The following is a 25,706-nucleotide window of genomic DNA, read 5'->3' on the forward strand; positions in this document are numbered from 1 at the left end:
CACACACATTATTAAAATATACAAGATTCTGAGTGTCACCGATTGGTCGGACCTCCTCAGGCCCCCGGCCCGGTCACGTGACCGCCGCCCAGGCTCGCTGATTGGTTGAGTCTGAGGCCCCTGTTTCCTCAGAAGAAACAAACACAAACAAACTAGAATCCTATCGGTGAGTTAGTGGCAGGGGCCGCTCTCTGGTTGGCTGACGGAGCTCCGAGGGGCGGGATGGTGGAATAGGCAGGTATGGCCTCCGGGGAATCAGAGTCCTCCGGCGCTAAGTGGGTTCAGGGGGGTGTAGGTCTTTCTTTTTTTTTGTTGCTCTTGTAGTTCTTTTCTTTTTTTAAAACATTGCGAGTCCCAACGCCAGGTCCATACTCCTGGAAAAAGAGTGAGTGCTGCACACGCACGCTTGGCGTCTCGGGGGGAACAACTCTTCTATTCAGCACGGGTGGGGCTCGTTTAGCTCTGAGTGAACAAGAAGGGGGGGGGGCACTCAGAGGCTCTCGCCCATTCGTGAGGGCCTTGTTGAGAAGGGCTGTGTACGGCTACGACATGGCCCTCAACACACACTGAGTGGCCCAGTTGTGCGAGGATGGGGTCGGGGGGGCTTCACTCAGCGAGAAACACAACTGTGGCCGGGGGTGCGGACTCACGGGGCAGTGAGAGGGTTCCAGGGGGCGACACCAGTCGTGTTGAGGGGTTCAGGGGGCGGAGCTGTTGTGGCGAGCTTCGTTTGGAGCAGGGGATTGGTTGGTGGTGGGTGGAGGGAGGTGGGTGTGTCCAGCCGGCCGGGGGGGGGGCCGTCTCATACTTTGTAGTAGATGTTGGCCGGGCTCTGAGGCGGCATCTCCTGCACGATGTAGACCGGGTGGCCATAGTCCCCGCTGACCTTCTCGTAGTGCGGGCAGTAGGCCGAGTCCGACGTCCGCAGCGGGATGATGATGTCGCTGGGCTCCGAGCCGTTGTTGTTGGAGCTGGTGAGGCCCATGCCGCCGCCGCCGCCCCCCCGCTTGGGGCTGGTGAGCGAGGACAGCGACAGCGGCGGGTGGTGCGTGTCCGAGTGCTTGGCGTGCCGCCGGCGGTAGCACACGAAGCAGATCACGGCCGTCACCAGCAGGAGGAAGGCGGAGCCTCCCGCGGTGCCGGCGATGAGGGCGATGTTGGAGGCTTGGAGCGGGCCGTTCTCACCGGTGCCCTCGTTCCCGAAGCCGTTGGGTCTCTGGGACTGGGTGGAGTTCCCTGCTTTGAAACACAAAGCAAAAGTATCTTAGGGCAACAGCCACGGCATCACAAAGTTCTCCCAGTCTTTCCCTTTAGATTAAGATACATTTAAGATTAAGATACATTTATTTGTCCCAAACATATGCACAAGCACACTCCTGCAATTGTAGGGAAATTAACCTCTGCTTTAAACCCATCTGGTGCAGGACACACAGAGCAGTGGGCAGCCATGTATGGCGCCCGGGGAGCAGATGTTGGGGGAGTAAGGTGCCTTGCTCAGGGGCACTAGACAGGGGAGGGAGAATCTTCTTGGATTTTTGGACAGATCAATACAGGTTCGTCTTTTTGTTGTTTCTCCGTGGAGTCGAACCGGAGACGAACCAGAGACCTTTTCTGCCCATAGTCCAAGTTTCTGCCGCTAGTCCACCTCTCAGGTGATGGAGATGCCGGGGATTGAACCCGGGACCGCATACATTTTATAGATTTATATGATTTAACTATGCATATTAATCATCAGGGCAATAACACAGTTGGCTTTCATAATTTGTGTTTGCACGGGCCTTTAAATAAACATACCAAGCCTCTCGGCTCCGCACCACAATAACATGAGTGATGGAGCTGCTTTGGCTCGGCGGAGGGAACACTGCAGAGATTTAACCCAGCGGAATGCAGCAAATCTCCCAGCAGCTTATATGTGGTTTCTTTATTGATGTGATAAAGTGGACAGCGGCGCATATAAAACGAAGAGGCATATCCGCAGACCCTGTGTGTGAGTGGGAGCCGTGCACTCCTGTGGACAGCCGGGGCGAAACCGCAGCTATGTGTCAAGGTAACACACTCGACTGCCCAAACCCTAACAACTGTGTTTACTTAGCGTCACAGGGCCGCCACATGAAGAGGGCCTCTTCCCTGGTCGGCTGCGACCACCAGACCACAGGGTCCGCCTGCCTGCCCGCCTGTCTGTCCGCCTGTCTGTCTTCTCCTCTGTCTGTCACACTATCTGTCTGCCTGTTGTGTGTCCGCCTGAAACCCAAGATCCTCACCGCCTCCGAACTCACAGGTTTCTCAGCGGGAGGTCGGGTCAGAAGCCAGCAGGTGGATGATGGAGTCTGGAGTTGTGTGTGTGTGTGAATGTGTGTGTGTGTGTGAATGTGTGTGTGTGTGTGTGTGTGTGTGTGTGTGTGTGTGTGTGTGTGTGTGTGTGTGTGTGTGTGTGTGCGTGCGTGTGATGGGGTGGTGGTGGCGCTCTCTGGCACCGGACCGTGTGCATGTGTGTGGCAAACTGGTTAAGGCCAGTAATGCGACTCCCAGCTCCACAGAGCATTTGGATTGGCCTATCATTATTCTTGGCACACATCCTTTTCTTTTCTCCCCGTCTGTCTCTCTCTCTCTCTCTCTCTCTCTCTGTCTCTCTCTCGCATGTCTCCTCCGCTTCCTCGCTCCGTGGTTCTCTCTATCTTCTGGGTTATTGTAGCCGTAATGACCTACCTTGCTCCGAGCTCAGCGCCTAGCAACACAGGCGCACATACAGGCACACGCACGCCGGCGATGTGGATGTACGCTAACACACCTCACCCCCCCCCCCCCCCGGCTGCTCTAGGCCTCCCGTCGCGCTGGGCTGACTGGGAACAAAGCGCTAATGCCGGACGTCGATTACAGTCCCTTCTCCTCCTCTGCTTTCTTCCTCTCTCCATTAACCCAACATCCCTCATTCTCCATCTCCATTATGGCCGCAGCCTTTCACCGCTCTCTTTATTATATATCCTCTTCCTTCACCTCTCCTCCTCTGCCTCCTCTTCTCGCTCTCCCTATTTCCCACTCTCCTTTTTTTGTCACACAGGTTCAGACTTTGATTGCTCCCTCTCCCCTCGTGTCTCTCTTTTGTTTTTAAACTCATCAGGGAATCAACCTTGGAGAGCGAGGGGCAGCAGGTGATGAAAGAACAGGGTCTGGGTGGTAACAGAGTCTTTAGCTGGGCTTACCTTACTTTTTCTAGAGTATAAATCCCATTTCAGCAGGACATACTCGGCTTTGGAACGGGTTTATTATGCTCGGGACAGTATCATGTCTCCCTTCTCTGTCGCATTTTGTCTTCTTTCCTTGTTTTTCCTTGTCTGATTCAAGAATCTAAGCACAGAGGGTTTTGTCGCTCTGAAAATATTCTTAATCCCTTTAAGGCAAATTTGTGATTTGTGATATCGGGCTGCATATATAAGATTTAACTCTAAACTGTTGCACATGTTTTATGCAACAGGGTGAATCAGTGCGTGTTCCCATCAACTATCTGTAAATAAACGCATCAGAGAGGATGTGACAAGGTTTCATAAGTAGCACCGGTACCTCTGACGCATCAAGGCTGCTTCCCACATAAGGTGCCATTTGGGTGGTGTTGTTTTTTTTAAACAAGTTAATTTGTCTCTTCCTGTCCATGTGTTCTGATGGTTTATCAACTGCCACAGTGACATAAGAGGGGTCGTCCATGTGCACCAGGAACAGGAGCGCTTGTGTCCACTCCTGACAGACGACCCATATCAAGCCCATTTTCCACTGGTGCAAAAAAACACTAACATCTGGCTTTTGTGTGCAATGTGAGTGGAGCCTATCTTTTCACAACATCGCACTTTTTCCTGTGTGTCTTCACCATGGACTTGTACTTGATGTCTGGCTTCAATATAAGACCATGAGGTGAGAGTAACAGCTTTGCATAAACATTTTACAGAGGAAAATGTTAAACATTCGGTGTAACAGAGTCGTTGTTTTTGTTTTACATGATCTGAGTCAACTGTATATACGTATTTTTTGTTATTGTCTTGTGTCGGCCTTTTGGAGGGGAGGTCCAGCTCATGCTTGATGCAATGAATTGTAGTTTTACCCACAGTACATTGCAGTTTATAGGAAAATCCTGCTATTTGGCCTTGCCCAGGCAACAATCGACTGGATTACTTTGATAAGGATGAGAAAAATCCGAATCTGGTTGAGAGCCTCGGTCCTGAGTGCTCTCTGATATTTGTTTACATCCCTGGAGAGGATCAGATGGACCAAACAGAACAATAGAAGAGCTGAATCCCCAGCAACACTCCACTGGCTGAGACGATTTCCAAGTGCATTCACTGGAGGATTAGAAATTCTGTCTCAACTGTCACACCAGGACTCGCAACAGTTATTTCAAATATGCGGCAAAGTGTGTTAATATGTCCTTGTCTGGGTGTTAAACACGTGTAAAATTCCTCATTATAAGTGAGTGATGTAAATCAGTCTTCATTCAGGCAAAAAAAACCCACAATGCATAGCACTGTCGCTCACTTCACACGTACAGCCCTCACCTTCTCCTATGTGAGCTACGCACCAGTGGTCGGGAAAATGTGCAAATGCACCGATTCGCACATTTGCTATAGTATGCAAATTCACCACCGAGGAAGAAAAGGGGGAGAGATGAACGCGACCGAGAGAGAATCGTATTCTTTCTCCTCCGCTGAGACACTTTGAGGTAGAGCCTCTCTCCGTTCTCATCTCCTTGTTCTATTCCCCTCTCTTCTTTGCTTTTCAATTATTCCTCTCTTTCTCTTCCTGATGTGCCTCCCGCTTCCACCCGCTCTGTTCCATCACTCCCTTACGTCTCTTCTCCTCTCTGCCCTCATCTTTCCGTAATTCCCATCGTTCCCGCTCTCTCTCTTTCCGTCCCTCTCGACAGAACTACAGAATCCAGGCCGCCCAAACTAATGACAATAATAACTCTCTGAAACGTCGCCGCCAGTCTAGCCTTCTCCCCCGGCTGCCCTCTCCCTTTCCTCCCCCTGCCTCTTTTCTTCCTCCCCTTCTCTTTTCTTGCCCTTCTCCCAAGGTAGCTATTAGCCATCCATTCCCCGCCTGCAGCACTTAGCTCGAAGGGCCGGGCGCAGAGATGAGAGGAGGGATAGAGAGTAGGGAGAGAAAGATATGGAATTAAATAGAGAGATCCACAGATGTCACCGCTGCACATTCTCCATCTGTCGCCTCCTCCCCTCCCCTCCCTCTCCCCAAATGCTTTTTCTCGTTTATCCACCAGTCTTTGCTTATTTCCTCCATCCATTTTGTGGACGGATCATCACAGATTATCTCTGTTTGGTCTCCTGCTTACCTGGGTTTCTGCTGGTGGTGCGTCCCGCAGGCTCCTTCTTCGGAGGCAGTCCATATGGGCCTGGGGAGGAGGAAAGAGAAGGGGGGAATATAAGCGGGGTGGCGGAGATACGAGACGTTCAAAGCTCTCAGTATTGCAACCAATAAGTTACATTAGCAAGGAGAAGATGTTTGAGTCGGGCTTCCCCTTCCTTCCACTCCCATTATAGGAGAACACATATTGATTGGGCCTCAGTGCACCGTGTGTATGAGCACTTCTCCGACGGGAATGGGAAACTAAAGAGAGGCTGTTTGTTGTTCTGGCCAAAGCGAATTTACACAAGGCCATAACGGCTTGTAATCTGTAGTCGCTAAATCAGGCCATCTGTCTAGCAAGCCCTCAGTAATGGTGATGGCATTAAAGCGCGTTTATGTGACACATGCAAACGCACGCACACACACACAGATGCAGCCATTGTGGAGGTGCCACTCCTCGCAGCTGAGAGAGATGGTTCTGAAAACCCGGACTCTGTTCACTGCTGAGCCATCTGGACAACAGGCGGCCGCAGGAACAGAGGTTTGGAGCTGGGATGTGACTCTTCATGTCTGCAGTTGATCCAGCATTTTAAAAAAGGTCTGTTGCTGGTCACTGCGGTTGCAGGGGAGGGCAAAATAGACATAGCCACGGGGGGTTTATAGGGACACACACTGCATCACAGCCACGCACAAAGTGGTGAGAGTGTGTGTGTGTGTGCCTGCATCAACCTATACATACTGACATTTAGAAAAGTGGAAGGCTATTGGCTAGCGGCTCCCTCATGACACCCCACCAAACAGAAGTTAGGGGTGGTGCTGTATGGATCAATAGGAACTGCTGTGTGGTCACCAGGGGCGAGAGGAGGGAGGTTCAGACTGTGTGTGTGTGTGTGTGTACGTGTGTGTGTGTATGACTGAGCAAGCAAGATAGATAAAGAATAAAATAAGAGCAGACAGGTCATTGTATGTGTGTGGGGCAGTGGTGCAAGTGTGTGTATCGCGATTGTGTGCTGGCGTGTGCGTGTGTGTGTCCTGTTCCTCAGAGCAGAGCGCCATATCTCTTCTGAGATCACTATGAGGCGGCACGCTGCTTATTTAGACGACAAACAACACAGACGTGACCTTTCAGCCACGGAGCAGATAAGACGGAGAGACAGAGGAAGCGAGAGAAAATAACGGGGGGGGGGATTGAGAGGGAGAGCTGTGAGGAGAGATGGCCTGCATGCAGAGTGAAGACCCGGTGGGCGGGTGGGTAGATGAGGACAGGGAAAAGGGGAATTTGAAAAGGAAAGGGGTTTTCAAAAAAAAAAAAAAGAATAAAGACAAATGAGAGGGAATAGAGAGGAGGTGAAGGAAGGACAGTTGGGAAAAAGAAAGAGACTGAAGATAAAACGGGCAAAGAGAGGAAAGGGAAAGAGAAATTACAAATAAAAAAAGACGTGTGTGAGGCTGAGAACTTCACACAGTTGTGTAGAAGTGGCAGAGCGTGTGTGTGTGTGTGTGTGTTTGTGAGACAGGATGGTAGCGTTTCCACTGCTCATTTGGTGAGCCGGAGGGGGGGGGGGGGGAACAAAGTGTACGTGTGTGGTGGTATTTCCATTGAGTCGAGCTGACTTTGCTGATGTGACGGGCTGATAGAGCCGCGGCAGCGCCACTTGGCTCTTTGCTGAAGAGCACCGACAATACACACGGCCTGATAACACAGCATCGGCTAAAGAAATAGACATAAGTGTGTGTGTGTGTGTGTGTGTGAGAGAGGGGGGGGGGGTCGTGTGAAGGACAGGTGCCTATTATGAGCAGGAATGTGCTGGTCAGTGAAAACGTGTAAATGGGCCTTTTTTTGACAGGGCCTGCATGTGAGGGTCGTTACCTGGGAATATTTTTGCAAACAAATGAGACGTTTGTGGAGCTATGACTCATTAAAAACCACTGAGTGTGAGCTTTCAGGCTGAATGGAGTCGTTTTGTTATCGTGCTTTTCGCTGGCAGGTCTGCTGTGTGTGTGTGTGTGTGTGCGTGGGGAGGGAATTTGTGTGTTCTGGCACGTACGTGTGTGTCCGGACGCCTCAGGGTTGTGTTTTTGCCCGTGTCCATGCTTCATGTCCTTGTGAGCTTGACGCGCATTCGCCTGTCATGTATATACGGCGCACAGGGACGCGTGTGAGTTTCAATGTTTGGGTCGGAGCGTGTGTGTGTGTGTGTGTGTCCAGCGTGAGTCAGTGGGAGTTAAAAAGCAGAGTGAGACGGGAGTCAACAGGGCTCATTAGAGATGACTGATCCCGCACTTCTCCTCCGTTCTCGCCACTTAACGAGCCCTAATACGCTCGGCGAGAACACACACATCGTAAACACACACACACACACACACACACACACACACACACACACACAAACACACACACACACACACACACACACACACACACACACACACACACACACACACACACACACACACACACACACACACACACACACACACACACACACACAGGGAGAGGATTCACAAGCGTGTTGGACAGGGAGCGGGAGCCAGTGAGCGGCGACGATGTGAGATGATGCGGCGGACTGCAGCCAATGTGCGTTAGTGTAAGTGAGCGATTGTGTGCGATGCATGAATAACAATGTGTGTGTTATGAGTGAGTGAGAGGAGAAGAGTCCGGCAGCTGCACATATGGGCGAGCTTGTGTGTGAGCGAGAGACAGAGAGAACGAAGAGAGAGAGAGAGAAGGGTGCGAGAACTCACTCTGTCCCACTTTCAGGACCACCTTCATGCCTTGCGTGACACAGACTCCGCCCCTCATGCTATCCAGGCCTTGGCGCGTCCCGTCTGACGTAGCTGCAGGGATGGAAAAAACACACAACATTACACAATTACCCAAGGAGCTGGGTGGTACACAGCAACACACATGCACCCACAAGCACATTGGAAACCCATCTCTGAAAGCCACACATATTCAAGCCGCTCTCGATCTACAGCCGACGCCAACAATCGCTTCTATTCACATGGTCGGCCATTCCAGAGAGCCGGCGGGGTGACATTTGCAGAGGCAGCGATTTTAAACTCCACCAGAAGCTCTGAAATGTCAAAGTGCGAGCAGGCGGCGGTGGCGGCGCTTTAATAGGCCCTCATTTAGCAGGCCGCTGGAATTCATTAACACCCCTGCTGCTGCGCATGGACTCAACCGCGCTCATTTAGCTAGTGTTGCTCCTGGGTCTGGAGAAACAGCGGGAGAGGGGGGGGTGATCCGGAGAGGCAAACTGGTTGATGGGAAAAAAAAGGAATGGTAATCCAATCACGGGCGGCTATGAAAGAAAAGTGAGCCCCAGAGACACCGAGCGCTGCGTGTAGAGAGAATCTGCTCCAGATTGGTTGGGATACAGACTGTGGTAATACCCCATTACTAGCTCGTGATATAATGAAGTGAATTAAAGAGAATTGTTTTATTTCATACTAAGGCAGTGATGTGTTTATGGGCAATAAGGGGTTTAATATGAACGTGCCGTTTGAAGCTGTAAAACCGGCCCGAGATGCTTCAAATGAGCGGCTCAGGAATCAAACAGGTTTCTTCCCTGTGAAGACACGCCGGGCCAAAGGAGGTCAAGCGGAGCCGACAGAGTGCACAGGCGAGAAAAAGGTAGTGTGAATGGACAAGAATCCCTTCCTACATAAAATATGTCGGTGGATGCATTAAAGATCAGTGGTCTGCAGGTCACCGAGGCTGCAGGAGGAGGGAGGAGCGAGAGAGAGAGGTGGAGGAACTGAAAAGAAAAAGAAGAATAAAGGTATAAAAAAAAAAAAAAAAAAAGGACAGTGAGGCAGAGAGGAGGCGACAGGTGAAAAAGGTCTTGGAGGTCAGAATCACACCTTTGCTGCACCATCAGCGTCTCAATCATTCATGGACAGATGTTCCCAGGTGTGACTCACTCAACACAACCGATCCCGGCCTCTGCAGCATGAGGCCAACGTCCGGCTTTAAAGTTTGAGTAAGTGGAAGGTCTGGTGTGCAGCCACAGTGAATAGTATAGAAGACAGTAAATGTATCCTTATCTCCCCCCCCGATTCAGCCCCTGGGAGCCAGCCCTCACCTCTTCTCCTCACACACACACACACAAACACACACACCTACGTATATGTAAGAAATCATTTCCCCCTGCCACTACCCTTCAGGCTGCAGATTAGCCCGTCTGAAGTAAAGCAGAGCGGGAGGGATGGCGGATGGCTCAGGAGAGAGAGAGAGAGAGAGAGAGAGAGAGAGAGAGAGAGAGAGAGAGAGAGAGAGATAGAGGGAGGTGTGAAAAAGAGGCAGCTTCACTTCTAACACCTCCCTCTCTCTTTCCCTCCATCCCTGCAGGATGCAGGGTGTGAAAGCAGAGAGGAGGAGAGAAGCAGGCGGAGGTCAAGGCGTGCAGCAGGATGGAGGGGAAGCCAGGAGACATGCACGGATGAAGGGATATATCGAGACGGTTTAAATAAAGTGCCGTGAAAACGTTTGTACATTCCTCGGTTTATTTGTTGAAGTAAAAGACGTCCTTCTTTTTCAGTTGATTTGGCCTGTGTAATATTTTTTATTGCACTAATGCACATGGACAGTCTAATTTATTTTAATGAAGCTGGAGTGCCACATCAAATAAAGCTTTTGTTTCATCTGAGCTTAATTGTGCCATTGAAAATGACTTCATATGTTTATCTGCTTGTGTTTGGTTTCAGGGTTGAATACACAATTCTTATGGATGAGCTTTAACAGTCCACTTCTGTCCTGAGTGATCTCTGAGAAGCTTCATTTCATAGGATCATCAAAATAATTAGAATTTTCATATGAGAGTAAATGTAGTTTTTGAACAAAATAACTTTTTCGCAAGATTCGCATCAAACTGGACCCATAAATTCACTTTTTCCATCAAATCAGGTTAAGTGACAAACACACAATAGAAGGGAACCCACTGTGAAAATTAAAACATTTCACAAGTTGTCATTTAGAATAGTGAGTCAAATATAAAATAGTATTTTTGTGGCCGCAGAACAAAATGTCCTGATGTGTAGTTTTAACATTTAATCAAAATAGAGATTTGAATTATGCATGTAATTATCTAAGAAACCAATTCAATGCAACTGCACTACATCACATCAATAAACAATTCGATTTTTTTTAGAATTAATGCATTATGGAAATGATGATTAGTTTATTTTTAATAATGTCTGTTGATCAGACCACATCAGTATCCTTGTTTAAAACATACTTTTTTGACAAAATGTCTTTTAACCTTTGTTTGATTTAATCCTTTATTTTATTGTTTTCATATTGCTTTTAACCAGATGTTTACTTATTTGTTTGGTTTATTTTATCCATTGTCTCGCATTAACTCATTTAAATGATCTGTTTTCATGTCTGTGAACCAATTAAATGTGTTTTTAAGTGTGATATAAATTAAGTTAATTATTATTATGAAAAATCTTGCATATTCAGAGATGTAAATGTAATTTTGTTAGAATCCCTCCTCTCCATCACCATGATAAAAAAAAACATATTCATGTACAAGAAACCTTAAATAGAAACCTAAGAAGGTGACATAAGAGAGATTACATGGTTTAACTCTCCTCTACATCCCAGGACACGAGGTTAGAGGAAGTGATGAAGACGAGCTGCAGGGCAAAAAAGCAAATACGAAGCAGCTCTGATTGAAGGAATGGGTGGAGGATGGAGCAAATAACCTTAACTGGTCCTACAGGAGAGGGCGGGGGGGTGGGGGGTGGGAAATGACTTCTGAGAGTAATAACTACTGACACACGAAGGAGGACAAGAAGGTAACGGGAGACGAGGGAGGTGAGGAAGACGAGGGCGAGGAAAGGAGGAGGTCGTGCAGGGGAGCGAGGCGAAGAGACTGATTGCCTGTGACAAGCTGTTGCTGATATGATGGGGACAGGAGACCGTGTGAGACGATGAAGATGACCTCGAGCCCGGTGGACACAGAGAATAGGAGGAGGAAGAGGAGGAGGAGGAGGAGGGACGACAAGAGAAAGGGGAAAGTGGAGGAGGTAAAAACAGAAAGTAAGGAAAGAGTTTAAATGACGTGATTGATAGCAGAGAGGTAAAAGACTCTAATGTCTCCATTACGGGAAAGTGGAGCTGTAATGGATACAAAGAAGAGGGAGACACAAAGAGAGACAGAGACTAAATGAACCAAGGGAGCCTCCTCAAACGGGATTTTTTCAAATGCAAGCCATCTCTTTTTTTTTTAATCATCATCATCAACAGGTCACAAATATCACAGAGGCAATTATTCCTAAAAACAGAGAACCACTTCCTAACTGATCCTCTTAGAAGCATGACACATGTTGGAGGTGCCTCTATTTCTGCCAATCTCAATTCCACAGGTACAAAGTGAACAAAGAGATCATCGCTGATTTGTCCTTGGATCGAAAATATTCTCCTTCCCAATTTCGGTTGCAAGACACACACGGTAAAAAAAAAAAATGCTTCAAATTTCCCCGCACTTGAGGGAGGGGAAGATATATCGCAACATCAAGGTAGAAGTAATCGCAGAACATCTGTGAAATCCTGATGCGAGTCGGAGATGAGAGGGAGAGAGATACGGGGGAGAGGTGCAGGGGGATTGACGTGCCACAAATTTTTTCCCATCTCTCTTTGGGGAGGATGGAGAGAGGAGAAGACAGAGAGAGAGTGAGGGGAGGGCTGGACTCAGTAATTTTCGGATGAGATAAGAGGAGAAAGGGGGGACGAGCGATGGGAGGGACAAGAGGGAGAGGAGGGATGAGTAATTGATACTATGATCAGCAGTGATGGAAGAGGGGGGGGTAGAGTGAGGCGCCAGAGGACGGAGGAGAGGAAGGGCGTCGCTCTGACACCCGTGTTCGACAGGAAGACGGGGGGGAGAAGAGGAGGAAGTGGAAGAAGGTAATTAATGAAATAAAACGGCAGTCAACCTCGATCAGGCTGCACAGGGAGGCAGGCGGGGGGGCTGAGGGAGGAGTGTGTATGGAGTCCATATAACAGATCACAGAGTGGATGAGAGTCTTTCTCTGTGTCTCTCTTGTTATTACCAAGGTCAGTGCTGGGCCAGGCCTCCTCTCTGGCTGCTGTGACCGGCCCACTGTTACGTAAAAGTGGACAGTGACTCCACCGGAGGAAAATCACACATCGTCCATGGATTCCACGGCTTCAACAGGCACAGGGTTGGGTACGGTTTTGGTTTTTACCCCGATAACAGAGCTACATCGATACTTTATAAAAGGTACTGGTGCCTAAAATGTGCCAGAACGGATACTTTTGTCTTTAAAAGGGACATATTATGCCTAATTTTACCGCCGTTGATATGGTTCATTGGGGTCTTAATGAAATGTCCGAAATATGTTTTGGTCAAAATACCACAAGGATCATTTAAAACAACACCCTTTTTACCCTGTCTAAAGCAGCCCTCCTGGGACGGCAGACATGCCAGATACCCAAATTAACGTGTAGAAGCACTACAAAAGTGGAATTTTCATATTAAGTCCCCTTTAAGAAAAAACCTAACAAACACAAAATGATGGTCGACGATAAGAACGGCTTAAAATTGTTTCAGCACTTAATTTAGTATAATTTTATTTATTTGTATATTTATTTGGATGTTTATTCGTATATTTATTAATATAGCACTAGACACTCCACCTCCAAACTCGTCCTGACCTGTCTCCCCAGCGCCGGGGCCAGATGCACCCCCCCCCCTGCCGCCTGATGCTTGTCAGACAAGCACTCGTGCACGGAGCAGCTTTCAAATGTATCCCGTGCTCCATTAGGTTTGTCATGTCCCTCCCTTCCTTCTCCTTCTCTCGTTTTACTGGTGGATCCCGAACGAGGTGCACACCCCCACCGACTCCACAAGCTGTTGCTCCCGACTCTGAGATTTTGCGCGGATATTTTGCTGCAGAGGTGTCGGAATCCTTTCGTATGAAATAGAGCCCCTCAACTCTGGATAGTTTAGCTTTAGACATTTTGTTTTTCGGATGGACTCGAGTTGGAGGAAGCTGCTAGCTAACTGTAGGGAAACGTTACGTCCTGCCAGAGCCATGTGGAGAGGTGGCGATGTAGGATTTTGGTACCCATCTCCACATGCCCCTCTGGCTCTGTATTGACCGGCAGTGGCCACCCTGGACCGTGCACAGTTATTACATTTGCATTAACACACAGCCTGGACCCGGGTGTTTGCCCTCCCACTCTATTCGGCACCTCCTCTCCCCCGCGGTGTGTTTTCCAGCCCTGGTTATATATTCCACACATGCTGAGTGGCAGCTGGCCTCCCGCAGCAAAACACTTGCTCCTGTGAGTGATGTGAATTTGTGTACACGCTGAACTTGTCATTTCCATCACATCCTTCGCTCTAGTTTGGGACACGACTCGCATTTTTGCTCTGCTCAAAAGTCCAGAGAGAAAAATTGTAACTGGTACTATGGATAGATATTGATACTTATTTTTTGAGGGCATTTAAACCTAAAATATGCTGCTGGAGTTATGACCAGGAAAATTTGAAAACTAAATTAGGGCCTTTGAACCCCCAGGAGCCCCAAAAGCTAAGGATCCACAAATTCAGGATAATATCAACTAGTTAAGACACTAATGATAGGTCATTACACGCTGTCTTGTTGAGGGGCATCGTGCCTAATTATTTACTTATAAATAAATAGGCACAAATAACACGTCAATAGTACAAATTTATCTGGTTTTCCTTAGTAATTGTATATGCCCATTGTAATATTATTAATTAATCACAACAACTATTTAATGAAACCCTTCAGAGAGTAAATATCCATAGACTGTGTCGAATGCAGGATTATGGATTTCAATTGAAGATGAAGATGACAAATGAAGAGAGACAGTTACATTTCCCCCCAGGGCCCCCAAGGACCCCCCGGGCCCCCAGGCAGATGTATGTCCCTCATGCCTCTTTTGAAGTTATGAAGTTGCAGTTGAGGTGGAGCTATGCAGGTAATGCTGTTTTGCATAAAAACTGTACACGATCAGCTAGTAAACAACAAACACACACACACACAGGCTTTGAGCATGAAGACGGACCATATTTCCCGATGACAGCCGCATTAAAGGGAGCAAAGCTGGGAATGTGGAGAACAGTTAAGAGCAGATTAAACAACAAACAGAATAAGCAAGCAAAGACATATGAAAAAGAGCCAGGGAGCAACAAAGCGTGCTCGCATTTTGCTATCTCACGTTTCCACGGGCCTGCCAGCACCAGCGCTAGCTCTCTGCTCTGTGATGGAGCGTCAGCCGCGTAATGAGTGTGTCAGGTTAACGAACGCCATAATCACGGATTCAAACGCCACGTGAAAGACTCGGAAACGGGAGTGGGTGTTCTGCTTTTGCTGCAGGCCTACTGGTGAACGCTGAGGCTGGGGTGGTTTCAGTGTGTATACCTCTGTTGTGTGTGTTTGTGACAGAGTGTGTGTGTGTGTGTGTGTGTGTGCAAAGTGCTCCCATCTGTGCAAATCAACCCAAAACCGATGTATTGCTTCACGGCAGCAGCGCCGCTTTGGCTTTCAAATCCTCCTTTTAGTTCCACTTGTTTGGATTTTCCCGGAAGACCTCCAAGAACCCATGCAGGTCTCCCGGGCACGTCCAATGGGTGGAGGACTGCGGCGTAGACCCAGAACTGCGCTTATAGAGAGATTATATATCTTATCTGACCCTGGGCACGCCTCCGGATCCCCCCCCCCCCACCCTCCAGGGACTAAACGCTGCAGGACGTCTGGGCTGTCTGGTTTAACCTGCAACCACCGCAGCCCGGCCCCGGATGAGCGGCTGAAAACCCATGGGCGGGTGGATGTTTGGATTTTTCAAACCACAGTCTCCAGAAACAACCCACAAAAGTCCCGTCTGTCACTCGGAAGGACCTGTGTGTTTGTGTGTGTGGGTGGGGGGGGGGTGGGACTTCGGGCCGGGGGGTTTACCGAGGCCTTCCTGTTTAAATTTGTAGCCCTCACTTTCCAGAAGGCTTTATGAACTCCATGTGTGTCATCTTGATGAGGAGGAGCATAGAACCTGAGCCCTTCTCACTTGACGGATTCAATCCCTTTCTCTGTGCACCCCCCCAACCCAAAAATAAACCTGGATCTCGCCATTCCAAATTTCCTGTAACTAAAAACGTCTGCATAAATCTTTTATGGCGCTTTATGACCTTTGCTGTGACGCATTAACGAAGCTATCACAAGCCATTACCTAGTGGTGGCGGCGGAATGGAGGGTGGGGGTCGGGGGAGCATTAAGGTGTGTACTGAGACAGAACGGGCATTATTTTAGCTCCCCCTCAGAAAAAAAAGTATTATTTTCACATTCCACCTCCAAATGCACAATGCGCCATCACTTCCAACGCAGCAGTCGGGTTTTCCAAACTTGTGTTTCTGCACCGACGCAGGTTCTCTCGACAATCGCAGCGGACAAAGACCCACTGTTCACCGTGTTGTGGTTACACTTGATCCACGAACTGGAGCGGCTACAAACAAGGACGCCAGCGCGCTAGGCTGTTTGTGGGAAGATCTCGGATGAATATGATACGGATCTGTCACACGAGTAGGAGATTTGCGCTGATAAAGGTTTAAACTGGTAAAACTTTGGCTCGTGAAATATAGAAAGTATCCACTTTTCCACATAGCTGTAATATTACGACATGATGCCGCTTGTTCTGCTGCGAGAGGAAAGAGCACGAAATTATAGGATTTAAGGATACTTGGGTTACTATGGCTACAAATTATGGTTTTTAAATATTTTTATTTTAACAGCGTTTAATCTGACCCATGCAATTCTTAAAGGGTAAGATAAAGTGCATGAGGAAAGCAAAGCAATTTTTCTCATTTCCGCTCACAGCAGAATTGGCTGATTTCAGAGGGGAATTCTCAAAATTGTGTTTTTTGTAATAATGTGATTTATAAAGCAGACAAGTTTACATTGAGGGCGAAAACATGACGGAACTAAAGTTACCTTAGTAAGGCAAGTGTGTGTGTGTGTGTGTGTGTGTGTGTGTGTTTGTGTGTGTGTGTGTGTGTCTCTGAGAGAAGTACAGGCTATGGAATCTCGACAGGCCAACGTTGGGAGCCAAGTTACGGTCACAGGTTGAACTCACATGATGTGTCACATGCTGACCAAACACATATACACACACACACACACACACACACACTCACACACACACACACACACCGACATAAATTCACAGGCAAGGATCTCACAAAAGCCCCCCAATTTCACACATACCTCTACGGAGGAGACATATTACTCTCTCTCTCTCTCTCTCTCTCTCTCTCTCTCTCTCTCTCTCTCTCTCTCTCTCTCTCTCTCTCTCTCTCTCTCTCTCTCTCTCTCTCTCTCTCTCTCTCTCTCTCTCTCTCTCTCTCTCTCTCTCTCTCTCTCTCTCAACCAGAGGAAAATGATCTCAGTGTCTTTGCTTCCGTGTGGTTGATCTGTGCTCGATGACATTTTAATTCTCAGCAGTTTTTCGCTTTCCATCCATCCTGTTCTATTACAATCATACACCCCCCCCACACACACACACACACAATCACTACATCTCTATTCGCCCTCTCTCTCTCCCTTACCCCTCTCTCTCTCCCTCCCTCCGACTCTCTGTCTTCCGCTGTCCCGCTCGCTCGGAGGGTGGGCGACTCAGAATCACTTCGTATTAACCTCCAGCATCCAACACACATACACACACACACAACAAACTGGGCCACTGCTCAGCGGCCTTCTCCCTCTCCTCTTCCTCCCCCCCCCCGTCAAACAGTTCCAAAAACAGGAGGGACTGCGGGCAGGGGAACGCACCTGATCCCTGAATCTGACAAACGCACACACGCGTGCACGGCGCCGAGAGCGAGCGGGTGATCTCATCCGACGGACCCGCTGCCATTTTACAGTTTTCGTTTGGAGACAATGAGTTAAAATATAGCTGGAGGCCTTAAAGTGCTCTCGTTTGACTGAATCCTCACCATTCGTTGGACCCACTGCTCTAAGCATACTAATCATCCAGCTGAGTATGGCAATGTTTTATGTGGGGTATGACCTTAATTGTAAATTCTCACATGTTGCAAGTAAACGCGCAAAGGTCATGGATGTTTTGTGTGTGTGTGTGTGTGTACATGAGGAATCCTCCACCCCATAAGCTGATGTGATGCTCAGCCGGTCAATGACAGCTGCAGCAACAGTGTAGCCAAAGTGTCTCTACGCATTAATAAAAGAACTGCACACAACCTCTAAAAGCTGCTTATAGACCCGATAAGAGATATATATGTGGGTGTGTTTATAGCCTGGGGGATGGAGATCGAGGGGCGGGGCATAAATAAGGTCAACAAAAGGCATAAACACAGAGGCCGGTTTCTTCCCCCCGCGTCAATTAATTAAACGACGAGAAACAAATCGCAGTGGAGCAGATGTAATAAGTCCGACTGGCCCATTCAGGAAAATAATCCACGGCGGATAAAATAAATGCGACCGCCCGAGCATAGACGTGCATAATGGAGCAAAAGAAAGACGGGCGAGCAGGAACAAAGCGAAGGAGGAGAAAGAAAAAAAAAAAAAAAAAGGAGAAGAGGGAGCGGGGCCCATTAAGAGGAGGCCTAGTGACTGGGTGGACGAGCCTTGTGTAACGTCAGTTAAGTGCGAGCCATGTAGGACAGTCACGACCAATGTTCCTTACATCTGGGTCAATGTTCCCATCCTGGGGCAGAGAGGGCATTCTGTGTGTGTTTCTGTTTTTCTCCGTGTTGTGTTACTGTGTGTGTGTGTGTGTGTGTGTGTGTGCTAAGTATCTACCCGTTCACAAACCTGCTTGCAACTGCTCTCCCTGCAATCCCTGTCAAGTGGACCTCTGAGTGGACCTCCATGCATATTGAATGAAAACTTCAATGACTGCTTATCAATACTTAATGGATACTTATCAGTGAATCCCTTAGTGACTTCTACGGCACAGATTTTTTGAAGGCTTTAAAAAAATAACCTGTAAAGCCTTTTTAGATGCGGCTCGGTACGCTAACGCTATCCTGGCGCTCTGGGGGGGGGGGGGGTCTGGCTGTCTGAGGACTCCAGTATGGGCGCATGTGCGTGTCCGTCTCTGCGCGTTCTCGTCTGCCGGCGTGTGTCCGTCTCAAGGTTTTTTGTGCGTGCATGTGGGCAGCCGTCCTCCATTATATCAGCCCCTCAGATTGGAGGCCTGGAGAAATGGGTCAGCGCCAGCCTTGTCGTACCTTCTCACTGTCTCTCCTGCTCTTTGCTCACGATTCTTTTTTTTCCCTTCACCAGCCTCCCTTATTCCCAAGTTGCTCCGAGAATAAAAACGAAACACCTCCGGTTGTCCACTCCTCCTGCGGCTGCCCGGATCTGGGTTAAACCAGAGAAGTCCATCAATCACTGCCTCTGTCCCCTCCTTTGCTCCTTCCTCTTCCTCGTCTCCCTCGTGGGGTAAAGGAAATCTTAGAAGTCTCGACTTGTGTATTTTTATAATCTCGTCTGAGAGGAGACGCCGTGCGATGGATGTTCAGATGAGGACGGCAGCGAGTTTGTGCTTTTCATGTGTGGTGACGCACTCGCTGTCCCCTGGTATTAACACTTAAGAAGTCATGAAGGCAGTTTTGATAGAATCATTATCTGCATTGATGGTTTTAATTAAAACAAACACATCTACTTTCACAGCGCTGACTTTGAGTGGGTCTCAACTTTTGAGCTCCTAGAAAACACCTCTCACACACACACACACGGCACACAGCACACGCCTGTTGCAAAACCAGTCAGAGGAGGTGAGACTAAAACACCTGGAAAAGCACGTACACATTGATAATCCGTGTTCGGCGTTCTAGACTGGTACCCAGGCTAATTCTGGTTGTTTCCTCCAAAAGAGTCATGTGATAGGAGCGTGACCAACCAGCGAAGGCCACGTCGTGACTGCAAAGACCCAATCAGCCAGCGGTTGGGAGCGCCTATGTCACCTTTTTAAAAACACGTCCGTTTCACGCAGTGTTTTCAAATTAAAACGATGTCGGCAGCGTTTCAAAGCGTCTAAAACTCCGGAGTAGTGTGGACAGCAGGCGTGTCCCTGGCAGAGCTGATGTGATTTGTCTTACACTAATGCCCTCATCATTCATCCAGAAGCCTTTTTTGGGCCACTGAGCCCACTCATCCCCCCCCGCCAACCAACACAGAGGATTGCACATTGACACACCTGTGTGAGCTCAGCGCCTCCCAATAAAAGCCCCACAGTCTCACATTAGCCTGATTTACTGTCTCAATTTAAGCATGAATTCTGTGCAGTGAAGAGGAAAACAGGAGACAACTACACCTAACTCGCAGTTCCACGTCTCCTGTCACTTTGTCATACTTTCATCACCGGGGAGAGGGGGTGGAGAGGGGGAAAAAAACAACAAGCCGTCTGTTGCGGCAATCACTCTCTTCACCAGCAGCTCCCGCTTCCCCTCCTCTCCGACATTTCCCTCTCCCTCGCCTTTCAATTATTGCCTTTATGTTTCCAGCCTTCCCTGCCGTCCCCTGTCTTTGTGAGGGGGCTTCCTCTCAGGCAGAACCTAGCTGTGACATTGTCTGTCATTGCAGGATTACAGTGTTGGAGCCGTGCCACCAACATGCCAAAGACGCGGAGGAGGCGACCCTCGCCGCGTGCTTCCTGCTCTGCCACGGGGCACAAACCCTTCGACTGGAAAACATAACTCATGAAACACTGGGTGTGTATCTGAGGCCAAAACTTCCCTCTGCGACACTGAGCTGTCAGGTTGTCTTAATAGAAGTGACTTTGAGTTAACTTTGTAGTTGATGGTGACTCAACAAACGATGGGGATATTGCGGAAAAATGCACATGATACTGTTCAGGGATCCAGAATACAGTTTGACTCGCACGGTTATTTTATTTGTTGTACCTCTATTTTTGTATACCAGACATTTTCTACCCTATTTGGTATTTTCCTATTCCTTTGGATTGAAAAGATATGCACGACAAACCCCACAATCCTTTTTTGAATAACATCAATGACACAAATTTATGAAGTAAACCAAAAAAAGCTCCATCATGTCGAAACATCACACGCCAAGTACTTTGGAGATTATTTAAAGACCTCTCTGAAGGACAGGCACTCGAATAATGTTGGGCCTACTTTTTTAGCTTTTTTGGGCTCCAGATGTAGGTTACGCGACTTTCGGTGAAATATGAATTGGGCGAGCGGGGGGGAACGGGAAGGGGAGAGAAGTTGCGCGACTGAAGGACAAACGTCGGGTGAAACAGGAAGCGGGGAACGATGCGAGAAAGAGGGAAGTGGGTCAGCAGTCTGAGGGGAGGAACGCGACAGCGATCTGTGACATGCAGCGGGAGAGAAAGAAAGCAAAAGCAAGTGGGAAGATGGCGGCGGGGAGAGGGGAGGGGTTTCTAAATTAAGGAGGGAAGCAGATGGGTGAGGAGGAGGAGGAGGAGGAGGATGAAGAGCGAGGGTGAAAAAGGAAGTGAAAGATGGGAAAAACACAGAATCCATGGCGGCAGAAGCTGTTGAAGAGAAGGGCTTCATAAATGTCACTCCCTTCTCATATTAATGGCAAAGACGTGAAACTTGCAGGAGGTTAGGTCCCCGAAACCCACACAAACACGTGTGAACGCACACTTCCTCCCTTCAGAGGGCGACTTCTGAACGGAGGCAGTGAAGGAGTGGGCCTGCAGAGAAGCTGTACATCTTAAAGACTGTAATTACACATAACTGTCAGTCTAATTAAGGCTTTTAATGAACTGTATGAGAGCTGGGAAAGGACAAAAACTGCCAACCTCTGGAACACGTGCACGTTTGTGTGTGTGTGTGTGTGTGACAAACGATGCGCTTCGAGAGGAACATGCACGTACACACGGCAAAACAATCAAACACTTTAATGAGCCCGTGAGCAGCTTTGAGGACCATCTAATAAACATGCATACCTGTAACAGTCACACACACACAAGCACACACACACACACACACACACACACACACACACACACACACACACACACACACACACACACACACACACACACACACACACACACACCCCTAACTAACCATTCCTGTCATACTCTATGCTGACAAAGTGTTAAAGCCCTGCCCACTGCAGAGTCGTGACCAATCGGAGAGACCTTTGAAACAATTGGATTTCCCATTAAGGAAAACTTTATTCAAGGTTTAGCTGAAACGCCTCACAATAAAAGCCTAATCTGCATTATACATCATGAGGCTCGGCTGCTCGAACTCTTGGCAGCGCTTTATTGCGGGTTGGCCAGGAATAGGAAAATAGATCCTAATTGAAAAACTGGGCAAAATGTTGGGTCTTGATTAAGTGGCAGATATCGAGCAAGAACCAAAATCAAACAAGATTTGATCGTGGGTGGAGAAGCTCAATAAAATATAATGATCCGTACAGAGTTGTTAATAAATGTAGAGGTCAGGATGTAGTCATTTTGCAGGACTAATTAGTGGGTTATCTTGTATTTTAGTCCTTACTTAGTTAAACAACTGTATAAATGTGAACGTGCTGTACAAATAGGCCAGAGTAACTGCAGTAGTAGTACTAGAATTGCTCGAAAGTGTAGTGGAGGAAATACTCAAACATTTTACTGAAGTAAAAATAGAAATAGACAAACATGTACTCCAGTAAATGTACCACATCAACTTTTCTACTTGTGAAAAGTTAGTAGCCTAAGTACTTGCTTTCAAATGTACATATAGTCAGTATTAAAAGTACCCATCAACATGAATTTAAAAGTGAATCCTCTTGCTAAGTCAAAAGCTATAACGCTATATTTCATCTTTTGTTAAAACACGTCCGCTTAAATATTTTAAAATGACTTGCCTGAATAGTTTGTAGTGTATAACATTTTAGATCCTAGGGGCCTAACTTCACAGACCATGAAAACACTGGGGAGCCTAGAAAGCAGGCTCTCCTTTCTTTTCCTCTCAAGTTTCCTTCTCTTATTGCATACACTGTAAATACTGTGCACGCACACACACACACACACACTCAGTGCACTTTAAACCTGGCTGCATTTCAGTGTTTAAATGCACAAGCCAAGACTCGGCTACAAGACAATCCTGACGAGCACGGAGGTCCCTCTAATGGATCAACACAGATTCAATACAGAGTACAAGTGTGTGTGTGTGTGTGTGTTGCCTTAAATGTCCTTGAACCATGACGGCAATACTGGAATACCGCAGTCATGTATCTATGAGTGTGTGCCCTTTATAATGTGTGCTTTAGTCCATGAGGACATATACGATGGAATTCAGATATGCTTTACTCATCTTTACCAGGAAGGCCTCCTTTGTCTCCCCCCCCCATTGTTGCGTGTTTCCAAAAGAGGAAAGCATGACAACCACACACACGCCCACGCACGCACACACACACACACACACACACACACACACACACACACACACACACACACACACACACACACACACACACACACACACACACACACACACACACACACACACACACACACACACACACACACACACACACACACACACACACACACACACACAGAACATGTGAGCCAGCCAGCCGAAATAATACATCTTGACATCTGTGCCTGCATACTGCTCGAGGGAGAGATAGGAGAGAGAGAGAAAGTGGAAAGAAGAAGGGTGAGATATGAAGGGGAAGATGATGGACAGCAGAAAGCATAGGGCAATTATATACTGTGTGGTGTGTGTGTGTGTGTTTGCGTGCGCCTACACTGGATGTGTGTGTGTATATATTTTATACGTATGAGAAAGAGAGTGATGACAGTTGTGTTTGTTTTGCTTCTCTTTGATTAAAGCAGCCTGCTAGAGGCTGTGTGCTTAGCTGTATGGCTTTCTGTCTCTTTCTTACTATGTGTGCGTGTGTGTGTGTGTGTGTGTACATGCATGCTTGTGCTCGTCTCTTCTTTTCAGAGTGGTGGGTGTGTTTGCATTCATATACATCATTCTGTCTTCAGTGTTGAAGTGTGTTTATGTGAGCGTTGAATCTCATTTTCCCATCATGGAGTGTGTTAGGTTGATGAATGCAATTGTGTGTGTGTGTGTGTGTGTGTGTGTGTGTGTGTGTGTGTGTGTTGGAGTCTCCTCCCCAAATGTGTGTTTTTTAGCATCTAATCTGCTCGTCTTGTTTGCTTAAGTGAAATCATCCGCGGATGTCTTGTGCAAGTGGGACTGGAAAAACCTGTGTGTGTGTGTGTGCTCATTAGTACAAGGTTTCTCTGGTGCTGTCCTGAGGTTTGTTTGCATACTTGGCTGTTTGATTTCGTTTATTTCATCTGGCAGCTGAGAGATATCCGTCTGCCTCTTTCTGCCACCTTGGTTTTCAAGTTCAACAAGCTTGATTGCCTGATAAGATCATTCTCACACTACCAAAGTAGATCACACAACACCCTGTCTGTCAATGTAGATAAAAACGTGATTAAGCAAACCTGTGCAACAGTCGTAAGTTAAACCGTAAGAGTTCTGCAGAAGTTTCCTATGTGACGAGCTGGCATCTGAACTCCGGACATTCTCCAGAAACTTTGCCGAAGTGAGAATACGACAGGATAATGTCTGCATTATTCAGTTGGGCGTGTTCATGACGATTCCCAGAACAAGACAAATCTCTCAAGATGAAGAACAGACGCCAAACACGTGGAAGACACAGAAAAATATTTCGACTAAGAATGACGAGAGTTTCCGGTGATAAAGGCCAAAGCTGTCGATGGGCTTTAACCCAAAAAAATGTATTTCCACCACTGAATTTACCCCTCACCTGAATGATGCAGACATTTTCCTGTTGTTGTAAATGCATCTGACCTCAACAATCTCCTGCTGTGTCTGGATAATGTCCAGATCCAATTGTTTATTGCTAAAAACAGCTTTAAGTATTTCACAGGTGCGTGCTTGCTCAAAAATAGCAACTAAATGATACCTATTAAAGATTCAAGATTCTTAGAGAACTCAATTGATGAGGGACTGACCTGGAAAATGAAAAGGTCACAGGTTCGATCCATGAGGGACACACTGAACCGTCCGTGCTCATCCACCATTAAGATAAAAGCACTGGCTCCCAGTTCTTTCCCTGCACCAACCAGTCAGGCTGCAGCATACCCCCATGTCTGTATGGAGCGCCAACCCGAAAAAATACAGCTATCACCAGTTGATCTCATTGATCAATCAAGTAAAAATCTAAAAACATTCGGCCAAAACATGTAATTTAAGTAAGAAATCTGATTTTATGTCGTTGAAATCTAAAATTCTCTTGTAAGTGTATTATTCCACATTCTTTTCTTGATCTGGAAAACCTATGGGGAAAATAATGTATTTTTTCAGATTTCATCTTAGGAGTCCTGCATGTGAACTTAGCAAGAGGAAGTCTTTCTTCCCCGCTGCCATATCTGATAGCAAAAGGAATGCATGTATCTCTGCTCGGCTCCCTTTTTTCGCAGTGCTGTCTCGAGCTGAAAGAGGGTGAGAGAGCAACTAAAAAAGTCATAAGTGCACCATGCAGGAAGAGAGCTGTGAGACGGAGTGACAGACACGCACAACGACAGAAAGAGAGCAACACAAAGAAAAGTGGAAGGGAGTCAGAGTTTCCCATCTGGGTGAAACTTTTAACAGGGTCAAGTGTGAAAACAGCTCAGGATAATTCCTATTTCAAATGTGCCATTCACACACCGAGCTCCCGCAGGATCACAAGCCAACTGCTCTTACCTCCGAGGACTGCAGCTCTTTTAGAGGCCTGGCTTTAAAAGGAACTACCGCAGCATGCCAAAACATGGCAGATGGGAGCAGTTTTCCACTCATCAACTGACAAAACCTCACATAACATGAGCAGATTCGGTGGATTGATATAAGTGTGATGTACTCCCGCCTCTCGGAGGTCAAACAGAGTGCACCTCAACGTCCACGTCAGCGAAGGGCACTAAAAATATCGGTTCCACCGCACTCCCTCGAAGGGAAAGAAAGGTAGCACAAATCCCTCGTGTAACGCAACAGACCCAAATAAACTATGACTAATTCGTCACTCGGTGTCACATTTTGTGGGCTGAGCGACCTTCTTCTTCCCGAGCGCCGCCGCCAAAACTTCTTCGATTACTTCACCCCGGTAATCCGTTTACGGGCGGCGTTCTCTCCAAATTCCGTAAATCTGTCCCGCTCCTCTAATCTTCCATTCATCACACATTCCTTAATCACGCTTCCAAAATAACAAACCTGGAATTACTTCTTCCTCTTCTTCCTCACGGCAAAGAGCGGAGCCAAATGCAAGCTATCAAAGGTTTACGGTGTGCGTATGAATCACTAAAGACTAACAAACTACCCGGTTCGCCTTGT

At 47.5% G+C, this 25,706-nt stretch overlaps 1 protein-coding gene across 1 annotated transcript in view; it reads right to left on the bottom strand.

Annotated features, from left to right (window-relative positions):
• Nucleotides 1-802: 802 nt before the first annotated feature.
• Nucleotides 803-25,706, bottom strand: part of efnb3b (ephrin-B3b) — a 76,857-nt gene continuing 51,953 nt past the window's right edge. The window contains exons 3-5 of the mRNA XM_061066480.1: nt 8,095-8,187; nt 5,336-5,395; nt 803-1,239 (exon numbers count right to left, since the gene is read on the bottom strand). Of these exons, the coding sequence (XP_060922463.1) occupies nt 803-1,239; nt 5,336-5,395; nt 8,095-8,187 (590 nt within the window). The remainder of the gene's footprint in view (nt 1,240-5,335; nt 5,396-8,094; nt 8,188-25,706) is intronic.

This window comes from Limanda limanda, chromosome 22 (assembly GCF_963576545.1).
Source record: "Limanda limanda chromosome 22, fLimLim1.1, whole genome shotgun sequence".
Lineage (NCBI taxonomy): Eukaryota > Metazoa > Chordata > Actinopteri > Pleuronectiformes > Pleuronectidae > Limanda > Limanda limanda.